Here is a 14,409-nt window from a genome sequence, read left to right as displayed (position 1 = left end):
ATTGTGACATCCCATAATTTCAGCATTATATACATTAAATAGCAAACTGTTAAATAAAAAGGTTTTCTGTGCCTACACTGAACCCGTTAGTTAAATTACTAGAAAATCAACAACAAACACTTTGAGGTATATCTATAAAAAAAAAAAAAGTTGCAGAGCTATTCATCCTGTGAAACCACGTGTGTACATTCTTCCAGCGCAAAGTCAAACGTCATTAGGCTTTTTTCTCTCCAGGTCAAACGTTATTCATTCATTATTATAACTAGACTCGTTTGGGGGAAATACAGCATTAGGCCAGTAGATGGCGCTAACTGTCATATTAAATATGAGTTCTGTTCAGCAGCTCCATCTAGTGGGCAGAAAGCAGAATTATGGCCACTAGATGGCGCCAACAGTCATATTAAATATGAGTTCTGTTCAGCAGCTCCATCTAGTGGCCATAAAGCAGCATTATGGCCACTAGATGGCGCTAACAGTCATATTAAATATGAGTTCTGTTTAGCAGCTCCATCTAGTGGCCATAAAGCAGAATTATGGTCACTACCCTGTTTCCCCAAAAATAAGACCTACCCTGAAAATAAGACCTAGCGTTTTTTTCCAGGAGGGCTGCAATATAAGCCCTACCCCTAAAATAAGCCCTAGTTAAAATACTAAATCCTAAAATCCACTCTACAGTAGTATATAATGTACAATAAGTGCGTTTCTGTAATATAAATGTGGGGAAGAGAGCTCCGGCGGGTCACAGAAGTGCAGAATGGCGCTATAACAAAAAGGTACAATTACAGGAACACACACACGTTGTACATTATATAATACTGTAATAGAGTGGATTGTAGGATTTTACAAGCATTTTAACTCAGTTCACACTGGGGATTCCTGACAGGCAGGGAGGGAGAGAAGACAGCACATTACATGGTAAGACCTACCCCGAAAATAAGCCCTACTGTGTCTTTTGTTGGCATAATTAATATAAGACCCGGGCTTATTTTCGGGGAAACACGGTAGATGGAGCCAACAGTCATATTAAATATGAGTTCTGTTCAGCAGCTCCATCTAGTGGCCATAAAGCAGAATTATGGCCACTAGATGGAGCTAACAGTCATATTATATGAGTTCTGTTCAGCAGCTCCATCTAGTGGCCATAAAGCAGCATTATGGCCACTAGATGGCGCCAACAGTCATATTAAATATGAGTTCTGTTCAGCAGCTCCATCTAGTGGCCATAATGCTGCTTTGTGGCCACTAGATGGAGCCAACAGTCATATTAAATATGAGTTCTGTCCAGCAGCTCCATCTAGTGGCCATAAAACAGAATTATGATCACTAGATGGAGCCAACAGTCATATTAAATATGAGTTCTGTTCAGCAGCTCCATCTAGTGGCCATAAAGCAGAATTATGGCCACTAGATGGAGCCAACAGTCATATTAAATATGAGTTCTGTCCAGCAGCTCCATCTAGTGGCCATAAAGCAGAATTATGGCCACTAGATGGAGCCAACAGTCATATTAAATATGAGTTCTGTTCAGCAGCTCCATCTAGTGGCTATAAAGCAGAATTATGGCCACTAGATGGCGCCAACAGTCATATTAAATATGAGTTCTGTTCAGCAGCTCCATCTAGTGGCCATAAAGCAGAATTATGGCCACTAGATGGCGCCAACAGTCATATTAAATATGAGTAATATTCAGCAGCTCCATCTAGTGGCCATAATGCTGCTTTGTGGCCACTAGATGGAGCTAACAGTCATATTAAATATGAGTTCTGTTCAGAAGCTCCATCTAGTGGCCATAAAGCAGCATTATGACAACTAGATGGAGCTAACAGTCATATTAAATATGAGTAATATTCAGCAGCTCCATCTAGTGGCCATAAAGCAGAATCATGGCCACTAGATGGTGCCAACAGTCATATTAAATATAAGTTCTGTTCAGCAGCTCCATCTAGTGGCCAGAAAGCAGAATTATGGCCACTAGATGGCGCCAACAGTCATATTAAATATGAGTTCTGTTCAGCAGCTCCGTCTAGTGGCCATAAAGCAGCATTACACTGTATTTGATGAGAATAAATAACATTCAAACAGGAAAGAAAATAGCCGTATAACATTCAATTTTGCTCCGATTTGCGAAGGAGGAATGCGGTTTCACATGACAAATAGTTCTGCATTTTTTTTTCTATAAATCCACCCCTTATTAAGAGCCCTGAGCAAATGAGACACAGGTAGGAGACCCAAACCAAGCTGAGACTCTTACTGCGGGGAACCGGAACATCTTCAGCCATGGAGGATGATAGGAGTTTTGGTTCAGCCACAGCCAGAGACTCAGCATGGTCCTCTAAGATTCACATATTCTTCAACAGGGTAATATTACCCCTATAAATTAAATGCAACATTGTTTGGATTAAGCAGCACCACATATATAATTTCTAATATTTCTGGAATGATTTTTTTTATACTATGAATTATTTTTTGGAATATTCATTATACATTTGGAAAAATTTTTTTGGGAAAATTGCTATCCATACAGCTAATTTAAGTCTTACATAGAACACGGGCGGCCATATTGTGAGCAATAAACACACTTCCAATTCCTGACACCCACAAGGTACAAGATTATCCAATAGGGGGCGCTGTGGACATGACGGCAGTGATTTTTATCCTTAATTCCAAAAAAAAAGAAAAAGAGATTTCCCCTTTCTTCCTGTTGTCCAATACCCATCCCCTGCACAGGAAGCGAAGGGACATTTCACAAGGATACTAGAAAATGTGATATTATTCATTCTGGAGGAATTTCCTGCCAACGTCTTTGGGAGATTTTCATTCACTTCCTGTGTCCACAAGAAAAAAAAAAAAGCCAATAGATTGGAATTTAGAAAAGTTTGCTTTACTTCCTGTTCTCTTGTCCAATAAAAAAAAACAACAGAAGTTCGGGAAATTTTCATTCACTTCCTGCCTAGTTGGACACCTATAGGTGGATTCAGGTACAGTTACGCTGGCGTATCAGTAGATACGCCGTCGTAACTCTGAATCTACGCCGTCGTAAATTTAAGCGTATTCTGGAAACCAGATACGCTTAAATTAGGCTAAGATACGAGCGGCGTAAGTCTCCTACGCCGTCGTATCTTAGGGTGCAATATTTACGCTGGCCGCTAGGTGGCGCTTCCGTTGAGTTTGGCGTAGAATATGCAAATGACTAGATACGCCGATTCACGAACGTACGTGCGCCCGTCGCAATTAGTTACGCCGTTTACGTTAGAGATACGCCGGCGTAAAGATAAAGCTGGTCTCTAGGTGGCGCATCCCATGCAAAGTATGGACGTCGGAACAAGCGTATCTTTTTACGTAGTTTGCGTAAGTTGTACGCCAATAGGGCTGGGTGTAAATTACGTTCACGTCACAGGCATTGAGCCGACGTATCTTTGGGCATAAAGACGACGTGATACTGAGCATGCGCCGTTCGTTCGGCCATGCATCTACATGGGGGTCAAGCCTCATTTAAATACAACACGCCCCCTACAGCCTACTTTGAATTACGCGCGCTTACGCCGGCCCATTTACGCTACGCCGCCTTAACTTAGGAGGCAAGTGCTTTGTGAATACAGCACCTCTCTAAGTTGCGGCGGCGTAGCGTAAATACGGTACGCTGCGCCCGCACAACGTAGATCGGCCGTACGTGAATCTAGGCCCTAGACCGGAATTTTACTTCACCTCCTGTTCTATATGAAATCCAAAAAGGCATGAATTTTGGAAATTTTCGCTTTTTCTACACAGAAAGTCAGTGGATCTTCCTTCACTTCCTGTTTTGTCTGACACCCATAAAATAGACGAAAAGTAAAGAGAAATGCCCAAAATCAGTAATAAATCCTGGCATGGGTTCTCACTCATCATCACTATTCAAACCTAAAACAAAACAATAAAGCTTTGGCAAAAGGGCACTGCATTACCAATATATACCACTAGATGGCACAACATTACAGGAGATATTGTGTAATGGGGCATTTTACATTGGCCTATAAATTTTATATATATATATCTGTTTCATGCTATTTCGAGACTCTGCTTCCATGATGTTGCAATATGCTTATGTTGCAATAAAGGAGCTTGTAAGATAATGAAATACGTTATTCTACAATTAGCAAATCAGTGCTGACTCACCGTTGGACACACATGATTCACTTCTCTACATAAGGAGATTTGTAGTGAGGTAGGTGCAGTGCGATTTCTACCACTTAAAGCTTCATTGATTTCCTTTGGCACAGAGCAAGAGTTTATTGTCTAGTGGGGCTCGTCCTTTGGAGAGATTAGTCTTCACTTCCTGTTCTGATGACGCAACAGGAAGGAAAGGGAAATTTCCATCTTGATTGTCACTAGAACCAGTGGCAACGATTTTGCCCTGCACCCCCGCAAATTTGCGCCGCTGCCCTCGATTCACGGAGCAGTAGCTCCGTAAATTACGAGGGCGCGCCGGCAAAAGCGCGCGCAATGTAAATGATCCCGCCGGGAATCATTTAAATTAGGCGCGCTCCTGCGCCGAGCGCATGCTCCGTCGGGAAACTTTCCCGACGTGCATTGCGCCAAATGACGTCGCAAGGACGTCATTTGCTTCAAAGTGAACGTGAATGGCGTCCAGCGCCATTCACGAATCACTTACGCAAACGACGTAAAATTTGAACGTCGCGACGCGGGAAGGGCGGGTATACTTTAGCATTGACTGCCCCTACTATTAGAAGGGGCAGCCTTACGCTAAAGACGCCGTACGGAAACTCCGTACCTTGCGTACGCAGGGCCCGCGCAACTTTGTAAAATCGGTGTTAGTATGCAATTTGCATACTATACGCTGAGCACAATGGGAGCGCCCCCTAGCGGTCAACGCAAGAATGCAGCCTAAAATCAGCGTGGCATAAGAGCCTTATGCCACGCAGATTTTAGGCTGCAGTCGGCGTTACGATGTTCCTGAATCAGGAGCATTTGTAATGCCGGAGCAAGTAAGCAATTGCGCTGCGTAACCTATGGTTACGCAGGCGCAATTGCTTACTGAATCTGGGCCAGTGTTCCCATTGGAGGACGTTCCCCCCCCAACTCATGTTCTGATGACAGTTTTGGCTATACATAAACTTTAAAGCAGACCTTCCACCTCTGTGACAAGGTCCACTCATTCAAGCTATGCCCTTCCCTTCCATGAAACGGTGGATGAAAACTCAAGATTAACCCGTAGGGGGAGTAGTTAGATAATTAACTTGCCGTTCCATGGCTTCTTCCCGCAGTGCCTAGGCAGGGGTGACATCATCGTTCTTGTGGCCAGATCTCAGAGAAAGCCGAGTAGCCCCAATCTTGAAAAAATACAATCTGTACAAGATGTGGGCTTCTCAGCGTTCTCTGAGATCTGGTTGGAAGGAGGATGGCATCACCCCTTGCACTAAGGAGGCCAAGGAGTTATCGAAATATTTTTTTCTCCCATAGGTTCTTCCAAAAAAGGGGGGCACCTAAGATAAGTGGACATGTGGAGAAACAGACGATGCTAGGACCAATTCCCTGGGAAGGAGAGCAGACAGGGCACTGGCAACACCCGAAGACAACAGGAAGAAAGGAGATGAAAGCTGGCAACTCGTTCTTTTTCGAATACTGAAATGTTATTGCAGTTGAAGCACAAAAAATACTTATGCGTTTTGGCTGTTAGCTTGATAACCGTCATTGAGTATGACCAAGGCGAAACGTGTAAGTGCAGTATTTCTTGTACCGCAATCAAATTTCAGTTTTCGGTAGAACGAGTTGCCAGCTTTCATCTCTTTTCCTCATAGGATAAGTTGACTTTGCCTGAAGTGCAAGGTTCACCTCAAACATCTTCATGAAAGCAGAGAGCCTTGTGGACAAGCAGGATTTTGAAAATGAGTCGTTGGGAACGGAGTCCCATGCAAACAAGCAGATATTTAGAAGGCTTCAGCCAACCAGAAGGATGTCCTGCATCTCTGGAGGCTTCAAGCACACATCTGATATAGCAGGTGTCCACATCGAGCAGTGCAAGCCAAAGCAAAGTTTCTAGATTCAGGAGGTTATAAAACAAAATATTTAGCTGTATGGATTTTCTGACCAAAATGATGGCCTTAAAACATTCACAGTCGCCAACTTTCGGCCATGGACTGAACCACAATGTAAAATCCCAGGTCTGGGGGAACGATCCCATAGATGTGCGCCACCTACAGCATAGGCCCCCATTCACCAAACCATTAGCACGCAAAAATTAAGAGGAGACGGAGAAACAACAAGATGCAGGTGGTCACATTTAGAAAAAACATGACCAGGGGTGGACTGACAACTCATGGGGCCCCTGGGCAATAGAAGATTATGGGGCCCCCAGGCTTACAGATGGCCACCACGCCAGGAGGCGGGGCAGCTAAAATCTCAGGATTTTCACATCAAAAGCATGTCGGTTTCGGACATATCAGGGACAAATGTAAAAAAAACACAGATTTTTACATACTGTCCCTGGTTTTATTGAGCCTGGCAACCCCGATGGGGCCCCCTAGTGGCATGGGGCCCTCGGGCATTGCACGAGAGTCCCAATGGTCAGTCTGCCCCTGAACATGACTGTGCTTGTCTTAGATATTATATCTCGGTGCTCCCACTTCCTCATCACCACCAAATATCAGGTGAGGTGTCTATCACCCGTATAGGAATACCTCTTATGGTGTTTAGCTATGTACTATGGCATCCTAAATCACTTCCAGTGCGTTATCAGCCATGCTCCTGAGCGGAGACTTTGTGTTAATAAATTAATCAAAAAAAATGTCTCAGTAGTTTCTTTCTGGAGTTTTGCACAAAAAAAAATCAGGTTTGGACCTTCAAAAACAGGTTCAGCTTTCGAGAAGGTCAACTGGTGAGATGATCTCCATTGGCTCCAAATCATCTTCCAAGAGGTGAATAGTTGAGGTCTTCTAGCGGTTGAATCGCAAGGGTCCGTACAAATCACAGTTTAGCTTTTGGCGGGAGGTGGGGACTTCTTGGTCTTCCATTTACGATATCCGCCCTTAGTCCTCATGTTGTGATAGTACTTCGGGACCAAGTAGTAGACCGTCATGGGCTGGTAGGTTGGAATGAAGCTCAAAGGATTTCTGGGATATTGGTAGTAGACTGTGGACGCTGGAGCTGGGCTGTAGTAATATTGGGCACCCTGCCATTAAAAAAAAAAAAAAAACATAACTGTTAGTCAAGGCATCCAATTGCATCAACGCATTCAAAAGTATGTGCGGTGATCTTCTAAAAAAAAGTCCTTTATTAGGGCTCATGCCCACTTTTCTAAATGCCCTTCCATGTTAGCCAATGTATCCATACACACATAGGCCCAGATTCACAGAGAGCGGGCGCACATTACGCCGCCGTAGAGTAACCACTGTACGCTACGCCAACGCAGCGCAGAGAGGCAAGCATGGAATTTAGCAAGCCAGTGCTCCCAACGCTGCGCCAGCGTGGCTTGGTCTTCGAAGGCGTACGCTGGCGTAGGTGGAAGTGGGCGCGACCCATGCAAATGAGGCGTGACCCCATGCAAATGATGGGCCGAGCGCCAGACAGATACGTATCACGAACTGCGCATGCGCAGTGACATGGACGCATCCCTCTGTGCCTGCTCACAACCACGTCGGAACAACTGCCTAAACTACGCCGGATCACTGCGTACGGCGTGAACGTAACCTACGCCCAGCCAGACACGTAAAATACGCCGGCTTGTGTTCCCTGGTGCACACCTTTGCATGTCTGCTGCTGGGTTGCACCTCCTTTATGGGGCACCTCGCGTAGCCTGCAACGGGCGCACGTACATTCGTGAATCGCCGTATTTCCCTCATTTGCATATTTGAATGGCTAATCAATGGGAGCGCCACCATGCGTCCAGCCTAAATGTGCGCCCATCCTACGCCGACGTAGGCAAGTTACTTTGGCGGGGTGAAGCCTATTTTTAGGCGCATCTTAGTTTGTGGGTCTGGCGCACAGATACGACGGCGCACATTTGCACTTACGTCGGCGTAACTTGTTATACGTCGGCGTAAGTGCTTTGTGAATCCATAGGCGTTTATAGGAGTCTAGAGGCAGAAACAAAAAAACATCACTTATACGTTCAAGAGGGTTAATTCATATGTTGAATTCCACCATTGGAACAAACCCTATATCATAGAAAAATATAAAGAAAAATCAAAAGGGTAGGAAAGAGAAAAAAAGAGACGGAAAAAGGAAGAGCACGACATCCATATATTTCTTCTTCTCTCTCTCCCCATTCTTCTCTATAACTATTTTGTGCTGGCAAGTGGGCCTCATGGGTGAGTATCTGCCCCAGTAAGAGGCAAGAAAAAGATAAAGAGAAGAGAGAAAATAAACTAGGACTAGAGGTCGACCGATATATCGGCCGATGTTTGGCCGTTTTGGAGAAATTGGCATCGGCCGATTTTTATCCAAATTAGGCAGATATTTTACATGGCCGCTAGCGGTGCCACGGATCCGGAGCTAGGCCGAAGCCGCGGCCTTTCCTGATGCTGTGACCGCGGCGTCAATCCGCGTATCCGCGGATTGCCGCCGCGGTCACAGCATCAGGAAAGACCGCTGCTTCGGCCTAGCTCCGGAGCCGCAGCCATCTTGGTACACCCAGCGCGGCGGCCCTCCTCTCTGTTTACGCCCACAGAGGAGGAGGGGCCCGCGCTTGTGGGACAGTCGACCTCTAACTAGGACATCTTTAATGGCTTTGTTGAAAAAAAAAAGTCTGTTACAGTATGCAATAGCTGAAGCTAAAATTTGCACACATTGCTATTAGGGCATTTTTAAGAAGCACGTGAATCTACCCGGGGGAACAGGTTTTTAACAGCATCAGTGATTTTTTTTTTTTGTAAATTTTACATCCACTGCTTAAAGGGGTTGTAAAGGTAACACATGTTTTCCCTAAATAGCTTCCTTTACCTTAGTGCAGTCCTCCTTCACTTACCTCATCCTTCCATTTTGCTTTTAAATGTCCTTATTTCTTCTGAGAAATCCTCACTTCCTGTTCTTCTGTCTGTAACTACCACACAGTAATGCAAGGCTTTCTCCTTGGTGTGGAGTGTCGTGCTTGCCCCCCTCCCTTGGACTACAGGAGAGTCAGGCTGCTCTCTACATTGCAGATAGAGAAAGGAGCTGTGTGTTAGTGGGCGTCCTGACTCTCCTGTTGTCCAAGGGAGGGGGCGAGCACGACACTCCACACCAGGGAGAAAGCCTCACATTACTGTGTGGAGTTACAGACAGAAGAACAGGAAGTGAGGATTTTTTAGAAGAAATAAGGACATTTAAAAGCAAAATCGAAGGATTTGTACCTTTACAACCCCTTTAATAAATATGCCCCATGGTAACTCTGGAGGAGCTGCAGCGATCCACAGCTCAGGTGGGAGAAACTGTCCAAGTATTATGCCTCGTACACACGATCGCGATTCCCGAAGAGAAAAGTGCGATGTGAGTTTTTTGTTGCAAATTCTGACCGTGTGTACGCTCCAACGCACTTTTTCTGTGAGAATTCCTGGCAAGAAAACATCTAAATTTTCGTGACAGGAAAAATACCAATGGAATCGCGATCGTCTGTATGAAATGACGACGCAAAAAAAACGTGCATGCTCAGAATCAAGCAGAAGAGCCGAACTACCTATTGAACTTCATTGATCTCGTCGTACGTCACAGCGTTTTTGACGTTCGGAATTTCGGCCAGGATTAGTGTGACCGTGGGGATGCAAGACAAGTTTCAGACGTTTTCCTGCTGAAAAAAAAAACGCGGTTTTCTTGTCGGAAATCGCGATCGTGTGTACGAGGCATATGTCGTGCTCTCCACAAATCTGCCGTTTATGGAAGAGTGACAAGAAGAAAGCCATTGTTGAAAGAAAGCCATAAGAAGTCCCGTTTTCAGTTTGAGAAAAAGCCGTGTGGGGGGCACAGCAAAAGACCCCTTTCACACTGAGGCGCTATAATGCTAAAACCCCCAAAGGGCTTTCACACTGGAGCGGTGCGCTGGCAGGACGGTAAAAAAAGTCCTGCCAGCAGCATCTTTGCAGTGCATTAGGAGCAGTAAATACACCTTTTCTAAAGCGCCCCTGCCCAATCAATGGGCACCGCGGCCATACCGCCGGCAAAGCGCCGCTGCAGTGGCGCTTTGCGGGTGGGTTTAACCCTTTCTCGGCCGCTAGCGGGGGTTAAAAGTGCCCCTCTAGAGGCCAAATAGGCGCAGGTGCACTGAGCGCGGCGGGTCTTGAATGGGAGCCTGCTGGATGGAAATGTGCGCATGCGCTGGGATCGTGACGTTCCGCACGCATGCATGGGAGTGACGTCATCGCCGCTCCGGCCAGTGACAGCGCCAGAGCGGCGATACCCGGAAGTCACTCTGGGTATCATGGCGGCAACGGAAGACGTGTCCGAGGACTGTTGCGGGGGCTTCGATCTAAGGTAAGTAATTGATCATGAGCTAGTATGCTAGTCATACTAGCTCATTATGCCTTTGCCTTGCAGGTTTAAAAAAAAAAACATTTTGGGGTATACAACCGCTTTAATAATTAAAAAAAATATATACAGTGGAACCTCGGATTGCGGGTAACGCGGTTAACAAGCGTTTCGCAATAGGAGCACTTTCGTTTTCGCCGTAAGGCTGCTCCTGCTATTAGGAGGCGCAGCCAATGGTAAGTATGGACGTCGTTCCCGCATCGCGATTTTCAAAATTTGCGTCGTTTGCGTAACTCGTTCGTGAATGGCGCTGGACGCCATTTACGTTCACGTCGAAGCCAATGACGTCCTTGCGACGTCATTTACCGCAATGCACGTCGGAAAATTTACCCAACGGAGCATGCGCAGTACATTCGGCTCGGGAACGCGCCTAATTTAAATGATCCACGCCCCCTACGGGATCATTTAAATTATGAGCGCTTACGCCGGCCCCTTTTACGAAACGCTGCCGCAAATTACGGAGCAAATGCTTCGTGAATGAAGCGTAGCTCCAGTAATTTACGGAGGCGTAGCGGAAAAACAGTATGCTGCGGCGCCGTATCAGTGCGCGCCCCTAGCTGAATCTCCCCCTCTGTTCCTAAGCCTTTCCGAGGTTTGCCGAGGTCAGCCGAGCTGTCCTTGGGCCTTACCGGCTGTTTCCAAGGCTCTGCACCCCACCTCTGGCCACATACGGTATTGCATGCCATTGAAGTCAATGCGGAACAAACTATTTTCGTTTCCATTGACTTCTATGGGGAAACTCGCTTTGATATGCAAGTGCTTTGGATTACGAGCATTCTCCTGGAACGGATTATTCTCGTAATCCAAGGTCCCGCTGTAGAGGTTGGGTACTGATGACGGGGGAGAAGTCCCGGCCCACACTGTTCCAATTCATCCCACAGACCTTCGGTGGGATTGAGTTCAGGACTCTATGAAGGCCACTCAAGTTCTTTCACACTATATTGGTCAAACCATTCCTTTGTGAGAGATAAAAGGGAACCAAAACTATTAGAGCTTCCTTTAAATAAATATGCAGTAGATATAACGCATAATAAAAGGCATTTCCTTCTCTTTAATGAAAGGCTGGATAGGAACCAAAAGAGATAAGATTGACTCAAATAACTGAATCACTTACAGAGGAATGGGAACTTGGTGACTCAGAACTTCAGTTTAAACAATTAATAAGGAGATCCGGGTCTGTGGGAAACCTGTGACACGTGTGGCTCCAGGAAAACAATTCACCTCCCACAATTCCCAGAAGCTGGATGAATAAAGTTTGATTCATAACAATGTGCTTAGGGGACAGAACAGACTTCAGTAGCACATCGGTCCAGCAGAGCCGAGACCCCGGGGGGTCAAACCAAAGCAAAACCCAATCATTGCATTAAAGTGGAAACCCGCTCTCATCCTTTCCAGTGGTGGTCCGTCTATAGAGGGCGCTGGAGTGCCGCCCCCTCTGGCTCCGCACCGCCACTGAAATAACATACATTCATGCATTGCATGAATGTATGTTATTGTTGCCGCTGCCACTGGTCTATTCAGGTGGCGGGACATTGAGCGCCGACCACCTGAATAATGGCAGCTGGTTGGCTGTGCGGAAGTGCCTATCAGAGCCAGCGAGTACAGCCCTCATCTCCCGGATGCTTTATCCAGGGAACGTACGGGGTGCGTTCCTTGGATAAGACTGACGGCCGTCTCAGCCAGCCAATCAGGTTCGCCGATTCTGGTTATCGGTAACCTGATTGGCTGAAGCGTCACCAAGGCAGGAGAAGACATCGAGGGACGTGGAAGGATTAAGGTAAGTGCATTTTACAGGGCACAGCGGCGACAATGGGCACAGTGGCATCAAAGGGCACAGTGGCAACAATTAAAGGGCACAGTGACATGCACAGTGGCAATAATGGGCACAGTAGTGACAATGGGCACAGTGGCATCAATGGGCACAGTAGTGACAATGGGCACAGTGGCGACAATTAAAGGGCACAGTGGTGACAATTGGCACAGTGGCGACAATTGAGGGGCATAGTGGTGACAATTGGCACAGTGGCGACAATTGAGGGGCACAGTGGCTGCGTTTGATGGCATGGCACAGTGACTGCGTTTGATGGCATGGCACAGTGACTGCGTTTGATGGCATGGCACAGTGACTGCGTTTGATGGCATGGCACAGCAGCTGCGTTTGATGGCATGGCACAGTGACTGCGTTTGATGGCATGGCACAGTGACTGCGTTTGATGGCATGGCACAGCGACTGCGTTTGATGGCATGGCACAGTGACTGCGTTTGATGGCATGACACAGTGGTGCGAATTGATGGCACAGTGACTGCATTTGATGGCATGGCACAGTGGTAACAATTGATGGCACAGTGACTGCGTTTGATGGCATGGCACAGCGGCTGCGTTTGATGGCATGGCACAGTGACTGCGTTTGATGGCATGACACAGTGGTGCGAATTGATGGCACAGCGGCTGCGTTTGATGGCATGGCACAGTGGCTGAGTTTGATGGCTTGGCACAGTGGAGACAATTGATGGCACGGTGGCTGCATTTGATGGGCACAGTGAGGCTGCAATTTTTTTCTTTTTTTTATGTTTGCACCCCCCCAAAATTTTTGAGCACCAGCCACCACTGATCCTTTCTAAACTACTGCCATAGTGCTGATCTATAAATCAAATGTCTCCCCCCTGTCTGTTATAAGAACTGAAAAACTGCAGATTCTGTGGGTGGATCTGTTGTCTGGATCTCGGTGGGTGGAGTCGTGATGTCAGCAAACTCCCCGCCCACCTCTACACTCCCCTTGTCAACATGCATTTTTTCCTGTGTATTCCTTACACTGAATTCTGCTATGATCACTAACATCCAGTCAAAATCCAGAAAAGTAACCACATGACTTCAGAAAAGGAGGGGGGCTGGGAATTGAAAAATAATGCCTGTCTCCAGGCTAGTGCATGAGATATGTAAATAACCTGTCACTCACAGCAAGGGGGCGGAACGGACTGAGGTTTTTCCCTGTAAGTCCGTTTTATTTCACTGAACAATAAAAGAGGATTGCTCAGAGCTGGATTAACTCTGTGCGGCAAGACTGGGCACAGAGGATAGGAAATCTTATACTGTACATTGTGACATTAAAAAATAAATTTGGGTTTACATCCACTTTAAGTTGGTATGGTCCAACTGTGTGAATTTTCTTTCAAAATCCAAAAAGGCCAAGAATGGTGGCCTCCGTGTTTCTCTAATGACTGGTGTACTTACAAGTTTTTGGGTGTCTATCCCTGGGGTGGTCTTCTTGTCCTTGCTGATCACACTTTCCTCATCCTCGCTGGAGCACTCCGATGGCGATCCCGTGGTGTCTGAGCCATCAGAGTGATAGTCTGAGGTCTCCAGGTCCGATTTGTCTAAGCTTTGATCCTTCTTGGGTTTTTCGGGCTCAAAAGCCTTCACAATAAAGGGGCTGCAGCTCTCTCCAAGCCTGGGGGGAAGAGAACAGAGGAGGTAAGTGACACCTGTTAAGGTCACCTTCATAAACACACTAGAATTTATATAGATCAAATCAGCCCCACAACAGCAAATACCCTATGTGTTGATTTTCTGTTTGTTTTAAAGGGGCACAGTAGAACCCCAGCTCAGTAGTACCCCTGTACAGCAGATCCCTAGCTCAATAATACCCATGTTCAGCAGATCACCAGCTTATTGGTATCCACGTATCCCCTGCTCAGAAGTACCACCAGCTTTGCTGATCCCCCACTCAATAGTAATCCCCATCTCTGCTGATCCCCCACTCAATAGTAATCCCCATCTCTGCTGATCCCCCACTCAATAGTAATCCCCATCTCTGCTGATCCCCCACTCAATAGTAATCCCCATCTCTGCTGATCCCCCACTCAATAGTAAACCCCAGCTCTGCTGATCCCCCACTCAATAGTAATCCCCAACTCTGC

The 14,409-nt window shown here is 46.4% G+C and overlaps 1 protein-coding gene across 1 annotated transcript in view; it reads right to left on the bottom strand.

Moving 5' to 3' along the window:
* Positions 1-6,500: 6,500 nt before the first annotated feature.
* The window catches only part of LOC120916454 (protein BTG3-like), a 36,258-nt gene continuing 28,349 nt past the window's right edge, over positions 6,501-14,409 (bottom strand). The window contains exons 4-5 of the mRNA XM_040327428.1: positions 13,724-13,940; positions 6,501-7,165 (exon numbers count right to left, since the gene is read on the bottom strand). Of these exons, the coding sequence (XP_040183362.1) occupies positions 6,968-7,165; positions 13,724-13,940 (415 nt within the window). The 3' untranslated portion in view covers positions 6,501-6,967. The remainder of the gene's footprint in view (positions 7,166-13,723; positions 13,941-14,409) is intronic.

This window comes from Rana temporaria, chromosome 10 (assembly GCF_905171775.1).
Source record: "Rana temporaria chromosome 10, aRanTem1.1, whole genome shotgun sequence".
Classification (NCBI taxonomy): Eukaryota; Metazoa; Chordata; class Amphibia; order Anura; family Ranidae; genus Rana; species Rana temporaria.
Note: the sequence above shows the minus strand (reverse complement) of the source record. Positions and strands in the feature narration are given on the sequence as shown.